Source organism: Lottia gigantea, assembly GCF_000327385.1.
Source record: "Lottia gigantea unplaced genomic scaffold LOTGIsca_23, whole genome shotgun sequence".
NCBI classification, from domain to species: domain Eukaryota; kingdom Metazoa; phylum Mollusca; class Gastropoda; family Lottiidae; genus Lottia; species Lottia gigantea.
The window spans coordinates 902,022-922,531 of NW_008708645.1; the positions used below are offsets into that span (position 1 = coordinate 902,022).

The 20,510-nt window shown below is 35.1% G+C and overlaps 2 protein-coding genes across 2 annotated transcripts; one reads left to right on the top strand and one right to left on the bottom strand.

The window, feature by feature from the left end:
• Positions 1-13,124: 13,124 nt before the first annotated feature.
• LOTGIDRAFT_160043 (hypothetical protein) lies at positions 13,125-13,541 on the bottom strand (the record flags this gene model as incomplete). The annotated part of the gene is made up of 1 exon (XM_009054929.1): positions 13,125-13,541. One exon carries the CDS (start codon positions 13,539-13,541, stop codon positions 13,125-13,127), a length of 417 nt encoding a protein of 138 aa, XP_009053177.1.
• Positions 13,542-15,506: 1,965 nt separating this feature from the next.
• Positions 15,507-15,890, top strand: LOTGIDRAFT_160044 (hypothetical protein; the record flags this gene model as incomplete). The annotated part of the gene is made up of 1 exon (XM_009054930.1): positions 15,507-15,890. One exon carries the CDS (start codon positions 15,507-15,509, stop codon positions 15,888-15,890), a length of 384 nt encoding a protein of 127 aa, XP_009053178.1.
• Positions 15,891-20,510: the final 4,620 nt, after the last annotated feature.

The following is a 20,510-nucleotide window of genomic DNA, read 5'->3' on the forward strand; positions in this document are numbered from 1 at the left end:
CTATTTCCATCCGACACTAAAACAGTGCCAGACACGTTAAGTAATTTGTTTGTATCTCGGTTGCATGAGATTTTTTTCCTTTAATTTAATTGAAGTTCATTAATAAACATATTCTTCAGTAATAAACAACCAAAATCATGAAAAATGTAGGCATGAAAAATATCAGGAATAGGTGTGACCACTTTTGAAACACACCCGTCAAGTTTTATTATTTTCATACGCCCACATGAAATGGGGGCGTTTAATGCCGTCACCCATGTCTGTCGGTCCGTCCCTCGATTTGTCCGTCGGTCCTTCCACAATTGCTCGTAAACACTCTACAAGACACCATTCTTGTTGGATTTTGACAAAACTTGGTATGAGTGTTCATAATCACCCAAGGATGAACCCTATTGAAAATCAGAAGAATTGAAAAATATTTAGTATAAGTTATTGCCCTTGTTCTTGAAAACGCTTTCAATTTTTAGCTTGTAAACACTATAGAAGGCACAATTCGTGACGGATTTTGACGAAACTTGGTGTGAGTGTTTGTAATCACACAAGGATAAACCCTATCGAAAATCAGAAAAATTGAAAATATAAAGTATGAGTTATTTCCCTTGTTCTTGAAAATTCTTGACAGATTTTGATAATATTATTCAGTATCGCCTCAAAAAGTTCAAAAGAAGTGTATGTCTGAAGGTTGAATATTTCATACTGGTGATTGTTACTGTACTGTCAAATATTTTTATTGAAAATCAAAGCTGCAAGTGGGCATATATTACCTTGCCTGGCAAGCTATCTTTATATTTAGTACTGCGCTAGAGGTTGAATATTTGCCTTCTAGAGTTTACACAAGCTAAAAATTTTACACGTTTTCAAGAACAAGGGCAATAACTCATACTCAATATTATTCAGTATCACCTCAAAAAGTTCAAAAGAAGTGTATGACTAAAGGTTGAATATTTCATACTGGTAATTGTTACTGTACCGCCAAATATTTTTATTCAAAATAAAAGCTGACAATGAGCGTTTATTACATTTCCTGGCAAGCTATCTTTACTATAGTGGTTATAATTTATCGTTTGGTTTCTGACTTTTATTTCTGTTATCCCATATATTTATAGTATTGAAGTCATTCATATTTTGAGGTTTTTCTTTGTCTTGTAAAGTCCAGTTGCATGAAAATTATTTGAAATCTGAGGATTTTCTTTTTCATAAATTTGGTACCATGGTCCATTATTTTACCTATAGCGATATTAATTATGTTTTTAACTAATTTTTGCCATGTTCCACCACATTCTATTAATTTGTTTATTTTTGGTTTTAACTTAACTCTTCTGACCAAATTATCTTTACCATAAACTCTATCTACTATTCTTCCAAGTAACCAATTACATCTCGATTGCTGGTCATCTACCATTAAAACTATATCGTTGACTTGAAGATTTTTTCTTGGTAATAACCATTTCTGCCGTTCCTGCAACTGAGGTAGGTAATAAACATCGCCGCCAGAAAACATCTACCATATATTGGACCTGGCGCCATCGTTTTCTAAACATATCTTGTCGAACAAAGTGACCAGACGGTAAGTTAAGTTGACCTGATCTCAATAAGATAAAATAATCTTCTATTTTCTCTTTATTCCATTCATCTAGGGCTAACTTTAATTCTTTACAGACTCCGATGAAGTTGGTTCCATTGTCAGTTCGAATTTCGACTGGCCTGCCTCTTCTTGAAATAAATCTTCTCAGCGCATTTATGAAGGAATCTGTATCCAGTGATGTAGTGACTTCAAGATGTATGGCTCTAACAGATAAGCATGTGAATATGCATCCATATCTTTTTGGCGTACTTCGTCCTTGTTTTACTTGGAAAGGGCCAAAGAAATCAATGCCCACACATGAGAATGGTGGCTGGAAAGTTTAATGGTAAGTATGACATTTTCTGGTTACAAATAGGACCTCTTAATTTCTTGCATGGTACAGCTGTTGAGAAGTTTTCTCACAGCACTGTTTACATTAATAATCCAGTATTTATTTCTTATTAGTGATATGACATGGTTTCTGCTGAGTGACCAGAATTCTTGTGTATGTCTTGAATTATTAGATTGCTGACGTGGTAATTCTTTGGTAAAATCCGTATTCCATGTGACATAGGTCTTGTAATATCAGTTTCGCCTCCAGGGTACATGGGCTAACGAATCCTAGTGGGTCATAGATTGAGCTCACAACACTTAGGATTCCTCTTCTTGATAGTGGTTTTTGTTTTATCGTGATCTTAAATACAAAGTTGTCTTGCTCTACAACCCATTTTACTCCAAGGACTCTTTCTGTGATATTCTCAAAATCTAAATTCCTTGCAGTCTTTGCCATCTCTTCTTGTGGTATTTGGCTTAAAACTTCTTTCGAATTTGACATCCATTTTGTGAGTCTAAATCCACCATTTGCTAGAAGTTGACAAATATCTTGAACCAATCTTATAGCTTCTTCGTTATTCTTGACTGATTTCAGGAAATCGTCTACGTAAAAGTTTTTATAAAGGCTTTCGATCACCTCCATCTTCATAAAGGGCTTTGTTATCTTCAGCGGTTTTTTATTAGTGCAAAATTGCAACAACTTGGAGATGATACCGCTCCAAAAGGGTGTACATTTATCCGATATTCTTTAGGTTCTCCTTGAAGGCTACCATCGGGCCACCATAAATATTTTAATGTGTTTCTGTGGTCTGGGGTCACCCTTACTTGGTAGAACATTGACTCTACATCAGCCATCACCGCTAACTTCTCTTTCCTAAATTTTGTTATGACAGATATCATGGAGTTGGTCAACTTAGGTCCCTGTAAGAGTTCTCCATTAATCGACGATCCTTGAAACTTGGCTGAGCAATCAAATACTACTCGGACCTGTTCTGGTTTTTGAGGATGAAAAACTGGATGGTGTGACAAATAGTAGTTCAGAGTGCTTTCTGTGACCGTATCATCTATTTCTTCTGCGTAACCATTTCGAAGGAGGTCATTCATAAATGTTGTATACTTGTCTTTTAAATTACTGTCTTTGAATAATCTTCTGCATAGCAGATTCAATCTGTTTTCTACCATAGCCGTGTTATTGGGTGAAGTTGGTGGATAAGATTTCCACAATAAGTGGAAGTGTCCATTTTCCTTGGAAATGCTGTCATTCATTATTCTCATTCCCTTTCTGTCATCTTGAGACATTTCTGTCTTGGTTCCGACAAATGAATCATTGAACTCCTGATTGCAAAATTCCTTAAACTGTCTTGATAAATCTTCATTAGTCTTTAAGAAATGGGAGACAACTCTCTTTCTGCTAGTGATGCTTTCTTGATTTAATCTTCCATTTAGGCACCATCCATCGTGTTGCGAATGAACCAGAATTTCTACTTTTAATGATTTTCAATGGTTGCAGAGCTTCTATACAGTCATTACCAATTAGCAATCCAACTTCTTCTACACCAGGTAACCAAGTTAGATTTATATCATCCAGATGTTTCCATCGTTTGATGTCTTGTGGAGTGGATAAATCATCAATAGACACTGGTATTTTCGAGGTAGAGTAGACCGCAGGTAATTCAACTAGATTTTCATCATTCATGTCTATTACTACTAATTTAACAATTTCACTTTGAGTTAAACTGTCGGTCTTCTCCATTGTCGTTAGTGAAAACTGTACTCTTTTTCCCCTTATTCCAAGCATGTTTAGAAGACCCTTTGTGCAAAATGATGAATTTGATCCTGTATCAAGGAGAGCATAGGTTTTTATTGTCTTGTCTTCATTTGGTGACAAATTTTTAACTGTCTTCTCATTTGTGATTGATTCAGGTTGGTGAAGGAGAGAACAGTGTCTTTTGGTACAATGCAAATAGTTATTCCCTTTCTTGCAGTTTATCGCTCTATGTCCTGGGTATAAACAATTGAAGCAAAGCAGATTTTCAGCAACAAACTTTCTTCTTTTTTCTAGGCTTTGGCCTTTGAACTGGATACAAGATTCAATATGGTGAATCCCTTTACATAAAATACAGTGATAACTACTGGTTGGGTTGTTGTTTTTAACTTGTGTGGAAAAGTTCTTGCCCTTTGATTTAGCTTCATCTTTCTTAAAATCCTTTCTTCTGTCTTCAGTTGAGTTAAGATCACCAAATACAGGATGGCTTGCAATTCTAGATTCTGAATTTGACAATGTCTTCAAAGTTTGCTTCTCTACCATCATTTTTTCTTTCTATCATATCTGATTGGGTTCTCCAACGCTTTCTCATATCGTATGGCAGTCTCATTATAATCTTCTTTAAACTTTCAGCATTTTCAATCTTTGAACCATAGCCAATCTCCTTTAAAATATTCTTACATTTAATAAGTTTGACTGATAGTTTCTCTAAAGCATCTTTGTCTTCGTTTTTCAACTTTGGACCATCAATTATCTTCTCTACATGTTTTGTGGCGATTTTATTATTCTGACCATATTTTTGTTTAAGTAAACGTCTGGCTTCCTTATAATCCTTTGAAGGGAGACTACTCTTCATCAGCTCTTTGACTTCGCCCTTTGTGTACTGCACTAAGTAGTACAACAACGTTCCTTCATTATCAACTTTATTTTCTATTAAACTTTCAAATCCTCCAATGAAATCATTATAATCTAGGGGATTCCCATCAAACACAGGAACTTCTTGGTTTGAGCGCTTGAATGTTTGATATTTGGTTGTTGATCAATTTTTCCATAAACTCCTTTAAAGTCTCTACTTCATTTTGTGTTTGAGTGGGATTTGATGTTTGTTGAGGCTTGAGGTGAGGCTTGAGGTGAGGTGTCGTCATAATTTTGAGCTAAAGTTCTTCTTTCATAGTTATTGGCATTTCTGTCCTGACCATATGATCTTTCTACTTGGTGATTGTATAATTGTATTGCTACTGCAAAGTCCCAGTTTGTTATCGTATTGTCAATTCTTTTTTTTTTTTTTTTTTTTTTTTTTTTTCCGATTTTTCCACAGGGCACACAGCCTAGGCTTCGTCGGCTGCATCAACATTTCTACATGTGTAGACCTTCTGTAGTGGCAACGTACAAAATGAATATAAATTGAAACATTTTTGCAAAACCGGAAGTGCCACAGTTCAACATGTGCAAAAAGTCGAAAATCGGCTCTACAAGGCACAATTTTGTATCGATTTTCATCGGGTTTTTATTTTTATAATCTACTTGTTATTTCTGACCTGATAGAAAAATTACGAAATTAGAAAATTCGTAGCTCACGTTTTCGATCAAATTTTTCAATTTTTTTGCAACTTTTTTGCTTTTACATCGATTGATCTGAAATTTAAAATACAAAGAGACTTCACTAATGTAGATAATATGGTACAGTCAAATTTTGTACGTCATTTCCGGTTTTAAACAGGAAAGCGACTGAATTTCAAATCTACTTCCGGTTGAATAACTTCCGGTGTGGCCGATTTTAAAATAAAATCCAGACCGGAAGTGATACTTCTGCCGCCATATTGAAAAAACACACTTTTTCGTAAAACTCAAAATGGGGCCTCACGGTAAATTTTGATATGCTCAAATTTGATGTGTATGTATTCTGCAATCGATTGCGCAAAATATGTTGCGAGCCGAATTTTGAATTTCGCTTTTGCTTTTTTGCAACTTCCGGGTGAATTTTTTTCAAACTTTAAACGCTCATACCACGTGACCTTGGCCTTTGATGACCTTGACCTTTATAAGGTCAAAGGTCATTCTAATTAACCTAGAGGTTTAATTTTTTCGATTTCCTAATGTTCTTCTCATGCACTTTACATTGATATATAACAATCGTTTTTTTAAGGCAAAATTGAAATTCGTGATTTTTTCAAATTTGAGTTTTTTTTTTACAATATTTGCGTCTTTTTGAGCTTGGTGTATGTATATCTTATGATCTATTTGATGTTGAACCTTGATATTTGGAATACAACTAGGCACTTTGAATATGAATTCACCTATGACAAAAAAACTTATGTGGGCGTGGCACATCCGGGTTGAATTACTAATTGTTTACATTTAGAGGCAGGGGCATAACTCGCATAGGATGCGTTTGTTCAAAAAGGGCCTTTGCACACAATTACCTCATCCTTTTGGCCAGTTTGTGTTAACAGCTCAGTTGTTTCAGCTTTATAGTTCCAAAAAAGGAACGGGTTTTTAACATTTGGATATTTTCATTTTTCGATTTTGACCTTTGTTGACTTTTGTTGACCTATATCTTTTGACCTGTATTATGTGGGAGCTTGACATTTGGAATATAACGTAACATTTTGAATATCAATTAACCTATAGATGTAAATCATTTACATCATTTAAATGAACGTACCAAATTTCATTTAAATAGGATGAAAACTGTACTCTCTATTGTGTTCACAAACAAATTTTGACGCCCTTTTCATAAATCAACAGCTTAACTTAAAAACCGTTCATCGAAAGATCATCAAATTCAAACTTGTCCAATATCTCATCATTATAAATATTCACACCAAATTTCATTTAAATTGGATGAAAACTGTAGTCTCTATTGTGTACACAAACAAATTTTGACGCCTTTTTCATAAGTCAAGGGCAATAACTCAAAACCTTTCATCGAAAGATCGTCAAATTCGAAGTTGTCCAAGAACTTATTATAAATATTCACACCAATATTCATTTAAATTGGATGAAAACTGTAGACTCTATTGCATTCACAAGTCAATTGTGGATGGACGGACAGAAGCGACGACAATATACGACCACATTATGTGTTCAATAAAATAGAAGACACACAATCTGTAGGGACCAAAATACTCATCCTACAGATAAAGTTCAAAATGTTTATTCAATGACAAAGTTTTCAATTTACAGCTTTAATATCATACATCTTGCAACATCTACAGCTTACATTATCATTTCTGAAACAATACAAAAAGTACATCTTTAATTCTCTGATAAAACTTCAAATTTGCTTACAAAATTTACTTAAACGAAATTAACCGAGGTCTGGACGGGGCTTAAGCATCAATAAAGGGAAGTAACTCTTTTACATAAAAATCGAGCGTGACTCCTTTAGAACAAGAAAACTCTGATATTTCAACTAAACGTTACTTATACTACACATAATACTTTGAGAGCGCTTTTTATATAGGCCTACACAAATAAACAAAAAATGTATGCTTACAGACGTGTTTGCCTCTTTTTGCAGTCTAAGACTTCAAAAAATAAAACCTGTCACGCCTGGCGTGTAAAGTTACAACTGCGTGTAGTTTAAACCAGTTTATTCGGAAATGTATCCGAGCAAACCAATTGGTGAAAGGCTGCAAAATATACAAAAATTCAATGTAGACAACGTTCGTCTAATGCAAAACAATTTTAAATGCAAATTAAACACATAGGAACGTTATGGCGGAAAGTGCGTTCCATACAGATGTGGAAACATCGGCGAAATGGGGGTTTTAGACAAACATCAGAAATGTATCAAAATGTGCAAAACAGGTCAGGAACATTACGTAAACAATAAAGGAATAAGCACAGGTCAGTTAATTATTCATTCAGGTAAGCCACAAGTCGGAAAAATAAAAACTTGGGCCTAGGTATGTCACGTGACCCCAATAAACAAAGGAAAATCTCTCATAATAATTCAATAAAATGTATAAAAACCTATCTACGTTATCCATTAAACTTATCAAATAAAATAAAAAACAATTTCTTACATTGTGACCAGCCTAAGCGTGTGAAATCTTAGCAAATCTATCAAAGTTGATAAACGGAAATTGCCAACATCGTAAACAACAAGTTCGATCTGTCCACTTTACTTGCGGAGGTCAGTAATGAACACAAAACGAAACGCAAAATTACGAAATTAAGATAAAGTTACGAATATCAATAGAAATTGTGAATATTCAAATAAAAGTTTATGATAATCAAATATTGATTCTAGTCATTTGCTAAACACTGTTCCAGAATAAAACCAATATTATCTTTCTAACGTAACAAAACAATAACAATGACGTCATTCGGTCATTAAAGAGAGATAACTCGTGAAAACCAAGTCAGAACCCAGACCACAATATAACGACAAAATGCAAATCGATATCAACTAAATTTTAGGATCCACATCGACGGTCCCATTAAATGAGATACAAAACAGTAAAACATTTAAGAAATAACAGTAAACAATAAGATTCTAAAATTTACACCCCTTTAAAGTTTGTTTCTATTGCAGTCCTATGTATATCATACCAATATATTCGAAAATGTATGGTATTCCTCCAATCAGATATTTCCAAGGTTAAAATTCACCGGTTATATTTTTATATTGATTTTTAAGCACATGCATGATTCAATTTACGCAGCACACATTTCTATGATTATCTAGGTAATGATAAATTTGATCACACGGTCGAATCACTTTCAAGGAACACACATTTATCGACTGGCCTTTTTAGAATGGAATGTTTGGTTTTAACTTTAATAACGCGGACACAGCCATCTTGCGCATTAGGATAAACTTCCAAGATTCGACCTAGAGGCCACGAACATCTCGGTAATTCATGATCTCCTACTAATATTATGTCACCAACGCGAAAGTTTCTCTGTTTTTCTGTCCATTTCTGGCGCTCCTGCAACAAAGGTAGATATTCTCGTGTCCAACGACGCCAAAAAACTTCCTTTTTTAATTTACCAGGTGGTAACTCCGGTCCCGATTTCAATAATAGCAGGTGGTTGGGTGTTAAAGCTTCCAAATCTTTGACGTCGTCTGAAATAGGAGTGATAGGCCGTCCGCTTATGATGCCCTCAACCTCACAAAACAAAGTCGTTAAGTTTTCATCGTCCACCAATTGATCTTTTAAAAGAGCATTTAAAACTTGTCTAATAGTCCTTATACAACGCTCCCAAGCTGCACCGAAATGGGATCCACCAGGTGGATTAAAGAACCACTTCACATTTTGTTGCAGAAATTATGAATGCTTTGTTGATTCCATTCCTTAATAGCACTTCTTAATCCTGTGTTTCCACCAATAAAGTTACTGCCGTTGTCGCTTCTGATTTTGACCGGACATCCTCTTCGAGCTATGAATCTCCGCAATCCATTTAAAAAGGAGTCGGTGTCCATGGATTGCAGAACTTCTATGTGTATAGCTCTACAAGCAAGACAAGTAAAGATACAGCCCCATCGTTTTAGTTGACTACAACCCCTTTTGACCATGAAGGGACCAAAGCAATCAACTCCGACTGACATAAATGCTGGTTTATTTGGAGTGACCCTATCCTGGCCAAATCTAACATCATTTGCTTAGCTAAAGGTGCTTGCCTTTTTTTTTACAGATGATGCATTTTAGAAGCACATTCCTTACTGCCGAATTTCCCTTGATGATCCAGAAGCGTCTTCTGATTGCTGATAGAATGTATGCCCTTCCAGAATGTGCCGATACTTCATGATAATGACAGATGATCATATCTGTTATGTGAGTTTTCTTCGGAAGAATTATTTGGTGCTTCATGTCAAAGGACTCTTCAGAACAACGAAGTCTTCCACCCACTCTTAGTATGCCTTCAACTAAAATAGGGTCTAGCTTAACTATTGAGCTGCTTTTCGAAACTCTTTTCTTCTTATCTCCTGTTTCTAATGATTTGATTTCTGGTAAGAAGCACTCTCTCTGAAGATGTTGGATTATTTCTATCTCAGCTTCTTTCATTTCTTCCACTGTCAATTTAAGAGCTCTTTCTTCTTTCACAATTCGATTTCGTCTGTTCTCATCACTCTTATGTAGTCTGTCCTTGTATCTGATTATCCATGCAGTAATCCTTTTAGTTCTGTACCATGATGAGCACCTTTCTGCCAATTTTAAAATAATATCATCTTCCTTTATCGTTGCAGCAAAACTTCTTTTTTCTTTCTTTACTTCAGAATCCTCATCCAACAGGTTATCTCTTAATTTTGGTTGCTGAACCCATTCACACTCGGGCTTCCATAGAAAATCTGGCCCTGAATAACGTTTGCTCTTCAAAAACGAAACAGCATTCATTCCTCTCGAAGCATCATCTCCAGGGTTTTCGGTTCCATTAATGAAAGCCCAATCTTCAGGATTAGACCCAGCAAGTATGAAGGAGACACGATTAGCTACAAATGTTTTAAATTGCTTATCGACATTGTGGATATACTTTAATACAGAGGTACTATCAGTCCAGTAGGTTGACTTGTTTATTGGCATGTCAAGTTCTCTAATAAGCATTCGATTGAGTCTGACCGACAGTGTTGCGGCCGATAACTCTAGCCGTGGTATAGTCATTACTTTCAGAGGAGCGACCCTTGATTTGCCTGCAATAAAACTACAATGTATTTTTCCATTTACATCAATCAATCGAATGTAACTGGCAACACCATATCCTGATTCTGAAGCATCTGAGAAGTGATGTAGCTCAGTACTTAAAACTTCGCCAAACGTTGGTGGCTTGATGCATCTACCGATAACTAAATTAGACAACTTGGGTAACTCTTCCATCCAGTTGAACCATGCAGATTGATATTTATCTGGTTCTGTATCATCCCAACCTAGACGTATTCTACACAGTTCTTGTAATATCATTTTCGCAGGTACAATAGAATCTTTCAGATCAACTTTAATGGTGAAGGAGTCGTTTTCCATATGCTCTTTCCGTGGGAAGATTATCGAAGCAAGTTGTTTCACAGCAACCGCCCGATCTTCTTGCGGGACTGACTCTAAGACTTTCATGGAGTTTGAGTTCCATTTTGTCAAGCGAAAGCCACTCCGACTTAGGAGGGATATTATACTTTGAATATGACTAATGGCTTCTTCCTCCGACTTCATCGACTTTAGATGATCGTCCACATAAAAATTTCTTTAGACAGAGTCGATCGTTTTCTGACTAAATTCCTCTTTGTTATCATCAGCTTTTCTTCTGAGCGCATAATTACAGATACTGGGTGACGATATGGCTCCAAAAATATGAACTTTCATCCGAAATTCTGTCGGTTCGGTATCCAAGTTATTCGATTTCCACCATAAAAATCTAAAGACGTCACATTGGTTTGGTGTCACCCGAACTTGGTGAAACATTGCCTCTACGTCTCCCATGACTGCTACACGTTCTTGCCTAAACCGGACAAGTACGCCGAATAAGGTATTGATCAGATCCGGACCCTGCAACAGGTTTAATGCCATGCCCTGATATTTTGCCGCACAGTCAAACACGACCCGCAATTTATCTGGCTTTTTCTGGAGGGAGCTGCTTCCAAGGTAAAGATACCTCATAATGTCCATCTTGTAATTTGGTAGTCTCTTCAATTATAGCTATAGCTTGCCTATCTTCTCTGGACATTCCAAATTCTTGATCTTCCGAATCATTGAATTCTAAATTACAAAATTTCTAAAACTGTGCGCTTAATCTATCATCAGCCTTTATAAAGTTTGAGGACCTACAATAGCTACCACCATTTTGACCTTTGATAAGCGGACCATTAGTAGACCATCCTAGAATTGTTCAAACTGCATATGGGCCCCATTTTTTGCCTCGACGATTTCCTTCGGTTCCAGAGCTTTATTATTATCCATGCCTATTATTATCTCAACACAAGCATCTATTTCGGCAATCTCGATTTCATTCAAATATGGCCATTTGGCAATATCTTCTTGTCGTGGAATATCGTCGTTATGGCAATCTCGATTTCATTCAAATATGGCCATTTGGCAATATCTTCTTGTCGTGGAATATCGTCGTTATTTACTGGTAGGTGAGGCCTAGAGAATACATTTGTCAATTCGATACCATTTTCACCCGAAAGATCAACTATTTCCAAATCTGTTTTCTGAGATTCAACTTGAGCATTAACATTACCGAGCGTAGCATTTTCGCCTTCAATTCCCATACGTTCGAGAAGACCACCCCTGCAAAATGTTCCGGTTGAACCCCAGTCTTGTAGTACGTACGCGGTGACATTGCTTGAACTTCTTCTTGACTTAACAATGACAGGGACAATAGGGAGACCCAAGGTTCTTAGAGACACTACAAATGCACTGTTTACATTCTCTATATGCAATAAAGTGGAGTGTTTACTTTTGCAAGTTGCACATGAAATGTTCTGGGGACAAAATTTGGCACGATGATTTGGATATAGACAATTAAAACAAATTCTATTTTCTGACACAAATTTTCTTCTATTTTCAACAGAGAGTTCTTTGAATTTACTGCAGTCTGAAAGTTTATGATCAGATTTACATTTTCGGACATTTAATCACATATTTAGCTTTATTCTCTTGCGTTTGGGGTGTCTCTGTAATCTTTTGTTGTTTCTTTTCTTCATCGCTGATTACTTGAGTGCCGAAATTATATTTACTATGATGATTGGATTTGTCTCCCTTTAATTTATTATTATGTTTTAATCTCTCGTGTTGATTTGAACCGCTTGATATGACTATGCTACCAAATATAGGATGACTTGATATTCTGGCTTCTTTTGTTACAAACTGTGATATGTCTAGTCTTACTTCTCTGTCATCCATCTCAGTGATGTAATCTGCTTTGGTTCTCCACTTCTTTCTGAAAGTCGTACGGTAATCGATCGATAATCTTCCTTAAGCTGTCTGGATTTTCTGCTTTACTGAGATATCCTATCTCTTTTAACGTGTTAGCACAGGCAGCGAGTTGTGTAGAAAATTGCAATAAGGCTTTTCCATCTTCTGTCTTGATATGCGGACCCTCTGTGACCTTATCAGCATGAGATGTGGCAATTCTATAATTATTACCAAATCTTTTCTTCATCAGAGAAAGGGCTTGGTTGTATCCTTGCTCTGGAGGCATAGGAAGGCAACTCTTAACAAGCTCTTGCACCTCACCAGACGTATATTGGATCAAATAATTCAACCTGGTACTGTAACATTTGGTTTTTGTTTCGATCAGATTTCTAAATGTCTTTACAAAGTTCAAATATTCTGTTGGCTCACCATCATATACAGATATTTCCGCCTTAGGCAAAGTTAATAACAATGAACTCTTGTTTTGACTATTTATCATTCTCTCCATACAGACCATCTGTCTTTCTTGAACACGCAACATTTGTTGCAAGGGATCATTTTGTTCCTGGCAATATCTTCCATTAGATTTTCGTCAATCAAATTATCCTCAATTTACAGGGTTATCTTTTTCTATATTATTGATAGTTTCTCTCTCAATGTGTTTATCAGTAGACGCAGTGACATCTTGGGCTGGACTACTGTTAACAAATTTACCGACGGTAGTAAACGATCTATTTCTGTTCTGTTCCTTTGGGTGTCCAGGTATAAATTCATTCGCAAGTGGATTCCAGTTTGACGTTGATGGGATTTCATGCCTGTAATGTTCCTTCATTGCGCTGGAATATACCATCTGTCGATCTTCTACTTGAGCTAATTCATTCCTGCATTTTAGGTATTCTTCTCTTTTAGCCAATTCCATCTCTTCCATACGTAAACGAAATCTTTGTTCTGCCAACTTCTGCTTTTCCGCTATATTTCTTAATTTAGATTCTAATGCCTTTCTTTTAGCTTCTTCTTCAACCATTTTAGCTCTGATAGAAGATCCTGAACTGCTACTTCTATCAGAATGCTTGGAACGGCTGCTACAGCCAGTTTGACAAACAGAATCACCGGATGAGATCCTTATTTGAAAATCGTCCGATTGATCTGGTCTATACTCTCAAACTGTCTGGTCCATCAAGCTATGAGTAGACAAATGAGATTCAGAACTATGGCTATCCATGTTACGTACCTCAGGGTTATTAAGTAATATATTCAACTGATATCATAGTTTTCTCCATAAATCGTAGTTGGCGTTGGAGTTCACGTCTAAATCGCTGTAGGGACCAAAATACTCATTCTACAGATAAAGTTCAAAATGTTTATTCAATGACAAAGTTTTTGATTTACAGCTTCAATGTCCGTTCCTCAGGGACAGACACACATGAAACGTCAGTTGAAGTTCAATGATTTCACTTTCCTTGGTAGTTGCTAAGTAACATTCCAACATTCTTCTCATGGTATGAATCCAATATAGCTTCATAAAATGATAATCGTTCAATAGCCTAAGCTAAGGAAGATACAGTGGGTCCAAAGGTTTAAGAAAGCGTTCAATAAAATAGAAGACAAACAAACCATTTCACAAAGTTTTTTACCACATTATAATGTGGGCGTATAAAAAGTGAAAAAAAATGAGATATCTCTCAAGAAAATCATCGGATCATCACCAAATTCAATAGTGCACATCTTCATAATGATATTGACACACATACAGTTTTTTACCACATTATAATGTGGGCGTATAAAAAGTGAAAAAAAATGAGATATCTCTCAAGAAAATCATCGGATCATCACCAAATTCAATAGTGCACATCTTCATAATGATATTGACACACATACAAAAGATCAAAAGAATCAATAGAGAATTGTAGTCTGTAGAGTGAGCACAAGCCAATAAAGTGAAGAAAAAAAACAAATGCGATATCAGAGTTTTATGCGATATCATTTGAGAAAATCATCAGATCATCACCAAATTCAAGTGCACATCTTCATAATGATATTGACACACATACAAAAAGATCAAGATAGCTTGCCTGGCAAGGTAATATACGCCCACTGGCAGCTTTGATTTTGAACATAAATATTTAGCAGTACAGTAACAATCACCAGTATGAAATATTCAACCTTCAGTTATACACTTCTTTAGAACTCTTTAGGGTGATAACGAATAACATTGAGTATGAGTTATTGCCCTTGTTCTTGAAAACGTGTTCAATTTTTAGCTCATGAAAACTTTAGAAGGCAAATATTCAATCTTCAGTGCGGGACTGAATAATAAAAGCAAGTTTTGTCAAAATCCAGCAACAATTATGCCTTTTAGTGTTTAAGAGCTAAATTTGAAAGCGTTTTCAAGAACAAGGGCAGTAACTCATACTAAATATTTTTCATTTCTATGATTTTCAATAGGGTTCATCCTTGGGTATTACAAACATTCACACCAAGTTTCATCAAAATCCGTCAAGAATTGTGCCTTCTAGAGTGATTACGAGCTAAAAATTGAACTCGTTTTCAAGAGCAAGGGCAATAACTCATACTAAATATTTTTCAATTCTTCTGATTTTCAATAGGGTTCATCCTTGGGTGATTACGAACACTCATGCCAAGTTTCGTCAAAATCCATCCAGAATTGTCCCTTCTAGAGTGTTTACGAGCTAAAATTGAACGTGTTTTCAAGAACAAGGGCAATAACCCATACTAAATATTTTTCATTTCTTCTGATGTTCAATAGGGTTCATCCTTGGGTGATTACGAACAATCATACCAAATTTTGTCAAAATCCGTCAAGAATTGTGTCTTGTAGAGTGTTTACGAGCAATTGCGGACGGACGGACGGACAGACGGACATGGGTGGCGGCAATATATGCCCACCATTTCATGTGGAAAGGAAATGGGCTTATTAACAAAACTAATTTAAAAATTAAATTTAAAAATAGTAATTAAAAAAATTGAAATGCAGGTGGATAACGAGGAGCAAGTTTACTCACAGGATGACATAAATAAAAGTAGAGCAAAGAGAGAAATGGTTAATCCAAAGAAATGGCAGAGAAATCATAATGAACAGTTAAGAATGGAAGGCAAGGCATATAAAGGTGTAGCAAAGATAGATGGAAAGAAACAGTATTGTGTTGCAAGAAATGAAAGAATTTTGGGAGCAAGATGTTGCAGTAAAAGTTGTGAGAAGACAAGAAAATGTGGAGAGATTAAAGACAGAAATAGAGGAAATATTCAGATCATTCTGGAACAACGTGGATTGGAAGGAGAAGAAAATTTATGTTGCAAATTTAGTACAAAAGTGTTACACAGCCAGTTCTGTCGCAGAAAACAGTCGACGTAATTTACTTTCAAGTATTTTCAGAAAATTGATCAACAGAGAATAGCTGTTAGTAAATATCTCAGTGGATGATCATGGATTACCTGAAACCGGACAAGATGAACGAATGAGACAGAAAGCACCAGAATCTCTTCAAAACTCTTACGCAAGGCAGTTTCTGATGAAATTAACAAAAATGCCCTCCCATTACTGTTGCGCTTCCACAACCAAACAATATTTGGAAGCTATTTTTACCTCATTTGCCGAACTACATAGAATTTATCATAGAAAACAAAAAGATAAAAGTCTCAACAATAGATATATACAATCAGTGCAAATTTGTCTGTCTATTCAGGCCAGTGCTGTTTATTACAAGACAAAGTTGACCTTGTCATAACTTTACAACACACGACTTGACAACAAAGGATCAAAACTGTTATTTCTGGCTTGAGGGAGAAGGCAGTCTTTCTTCACCTAATTTTGCAACCTTACGTAGAAACCTTGGTGGAACCAGGTATTGAAGAAGTCATTCTATTTAGTGATGGGTGTGGTTACCAAAATCGCAACACATCATTATCTAACTCTTTGTTGTACTCTACCGAAAAAATTATGTCATAATAACTCACAGCCAAATGAAGGTGGACTCAGTCCAAAGTACCCTTGAACGTAAATTTCGTAAAGTGCCAATTTATTCTCCAGCTAAATATGTAGAATTAATGAGACAAGCAAGACCAAGTAAACCTTATATTTTCAATCATTTATCAAGACAATCAGACCTGCAAATCGAGTTCGAGATCCGAGTGTGCATGATTTGAGGGTTTTGAGATACTTACCTTCAGGAATTATTCAGTTCGAACTAAATTTTAAGGATGAGTTTCAGGAATTACCAAGGCGAGGAAATTCAAATATTCCTTCCACAACCGACATAGTCACATCTACTTATGAGAAACCTTTACCAATCATACGATCAAAGATCTATCACCTTCAATAACAAAAGTCAGTAATTCCAGTAGATTACCACGCCTTCTGCAGCCAGCTCCCCTATGAATGACTGTTTGAGCAGAATTCTGCATTCTTTTATATATATATACATTAATTGTTTTCTGGATAACTATTCAAATGTTCCCAGAATACCTGCAAATTAAATAACTTCAAATAATAGAATCTGGTTCTTCTTTCATTTTGGGTGAATCTTTTCTTAGTGTTGAAAAGTAAAAATAACCAAGGAAGACAAGAAATAATGTCTTTATTGAGTCTGTCTTGAATGCACACATGCTTCCTTGCATGAAATCATCACGTTAACAGCCTAAAAGTACCTCAGAAAGCTTAGAAATTCAAAAAAATAAAAAATCTCATAAAACCCTTGTTTGGTAAAATTTATGGAGAGAATTCCTCGTAACTCAAACTTTGGACAAATCTATATGTGCCAAAATCACATAAGTCTTGTAACACAAATACAAATTAAATATGTCTATATACATTTTGATGTAAGAAAAAAACAATCTAATTTAACTTATTTAGGAATAATTTCATGTAAAAGCATTGAAAATATTTTAAAAAATATTTCTTAACTTTCTTACAAGCTTTTTCGCTGCACAACAACGATAGATTCAGTTTAGAATTCCTTTAACATTGCTCTATTTTTCAGAATGAAAAGCAAATGTCAAATTGTAAAAATGCAGCAATACCTGTAGTTTAAATATGTGGATCATTATAACCATAATAACCATTCTACTCTGTCGCATTTAATCTCTATTGAGCATTTTTTTCAATCAAGTCATACTTTCCTGATACAATGAAACGAATGCATGTTTTGTAGGACACTTGATTTCTACAATAGTCTGGTCAATAAATCTATCTGGGCTAGCTGACAAAAAAGGATTTTCTCTACTAACAACAGTTTCTGATGTATATATCTTGCATCGGAGATGCTCCATCAAACCTATGCATGCTCTTGGTTCAGAGACAATTTCATGCCCAGTTGCCTTTAAAGCCTGGATACAGGTGATTTGTTACAAATTTTCTGGATCTGCACGGTCAGTCTTCGGCACTGAAGGAAACCAAAGTTCTGTGTTCTGTTTTGAAGTTTTTTCTGTCAACTGCTCCGTCTTGATGGATATAAACAAACATATTAAGGGTCCTTTATGCATACAACTACATACAGAATGATTGGCTGAAGGATATATTTCATCTGAAGGTTGACAATTTCACTTTTTAAAAGGCAGCAGTATCGCCATCACAACCTGGAGTTGGAAGGGTAGATTACAATGCCTGGGTAGCATCTCTGCCTACTGGTGAAGTACAAACCGCATCATGTACATGCCCAGCTGGCTTAGGGAGGTCCTGTAGTCATGTTTCTGCTATTAAGTACGCAGTGTCTCTTGCGCAAACTCAGGAGACCGTTTTCTGAGGGAATTGACCGTTCTGTTTTTTTGTTACCGGTATTCGTAGGATTAAGGGTAAAATTTGTCCTTGTGGGAGACGCTATTTTGCAAAGGTCGTTGCAATGCCAGGTCTATATTATTGATATTTTGCAGGCTATAATACTGATATAAGCCAGTCAATATCATCGATATGTACTGGTGAATGAAAAAAACGACTACTGTATTACTTTTTTGTATATGTCCTGATTTTTCCCTAAAAATTTTGTGAGGATAAATAAAAGTAGGCGTCATTTTTACTTATTTTTTTAACTGCTATGCAAATAAATCAATGTGCTATTTAGTTATTAACTACATAATTTTATGTATATTTAATATATTATGCAGAACATTCTTGAATATATTCAGCCAACTGTTCAATAAAGAAATCTTCAAAGATATACATTGAATCTATGATGCAAAATGGCACTAATAGTCTAATACTACATATTCCATGCATTATAAAAGCTTATATGTTTATTCAAACAGTAAACACCTTCTGTTTAGAATCAATAAACTTAACTTTCCAGAAAGCTAAGCTAAATAAAATGTTCAAGTAGTGAGCACCATGTTTTAATATATAATTACATGCATAAAACTTGATGATAACTGGTGAATAAAATACCATTGACGATTCTGACTTAAATATATGTTCAAGCCTATATTGTAATAAAAAGTTTCATTTCATGACAATTTATATTTTCATAAGCACAAACTCACAGAACACCAGTGCTGTTCTAAAACTACCTAATTTCTCGCTAACCTATTTTTCGTGCCTCTCCGGAAATGATTAATAATTTACATGTGCGACATATGTGTGTACAATGTCAGCTAGTAAAATGAATCCAGTAGTATCAAGCAAGGTAAAATGTATTAATGTATACTTTGACATAAACAAAATTCCTTATATAATCCTAAGCTGTAATCGGTATTCCAAAAGTCGTCTGCTAGAATATATTCCAGTGAACAATGTCACGTGACAAGCTAGCAAACTAGCGGATTCCGTGTCAGTAGAAAAATTCTATTTTATGTTCTTTTTCATTGACTTTTAGCAGTAAATCACTCCTCTGTTTTACTCAAATTTTCTCAGACAATATTTTTTTTTACATCATTTATCTTTTAAGGAATTGTCATTAGTGAAATATTATTAAAGATAAATACTAAGAAAAATTAATTATATCACTAAGTATCCCTACAACCTGTTTTTCCTGACTTATTTATAGATCTAACATTGTACACGAAAATAGGTGACGCCTTTTGCCGCTGTTGTCGAGTTGGTTAGTCATGGTTATTGGTCAAAGTGAGGGATTCATAAAGAAAATCGAAACATACCAATTTTATTTACTTTATAGCATATCTGAAGAAACATCTAAGACATCTGTTTTTTTTATATTTGACGAAATTCGATGTTGAATCCTTATATCTACGAATATAGGTTACACCACTGTAGGCCTATATTCAAATTAACGATTTTTGAAACAAATTCTAACAGTAAACATGGAGTTGGAGGACTGTTGTGGTCACTTCGTAGGGTTGAAGCAGCTTTGTTTTGTAAATTGGGGACAAACAAAACATTAGTTTTCATTCTGAATAGTAATAAGAATACTCTCAGTCGATAAATAAATATTTTGACGACTGTATCTTTTCATGGTGAACATTTTAAGTGACAAATTACAAATTACAACCCAAAATGACAAAATAATTTTTTTTTCGGTTTTTACAATTCGCATTAGATAAAATTTTGTTTAAACTTATACGCTTTCATAATTTGTCAAAAATGCTGCATTTCAAGAACGTCAACAGATTTCTAAACGACAAATAAAACAGAAAAGCATGAAAATGTCTTACCTGTGCAACGGTAAATCAAATATCAGGACTCCATACTGTTTTAGAACGATCAACAGGTCTTTCTTCTAACTCTGATTATTATTTATTTCTTAATCGAGAACAATTATAATTGATGCATTAGAAATGTTATCAAGTCTCATGTAGTGATATGCACAGTTACTTTTATTGTACCCTATCATTAGAATTATTGAAACAAAACCTGTTCTAAATTGTTTCATACTGTACAAATTTTGGCCAACTGGACCAGTAGCGTATTAAGGTGGACGGCCATTCGGCCATGGCTTACCCCCTGGTGCAGGATCTGAGGTTTTTTTTTAAATCTGTCAATTTACTATATAAGTTCTATTGCAATTATTGAACTTTTTGTGTGAAACTT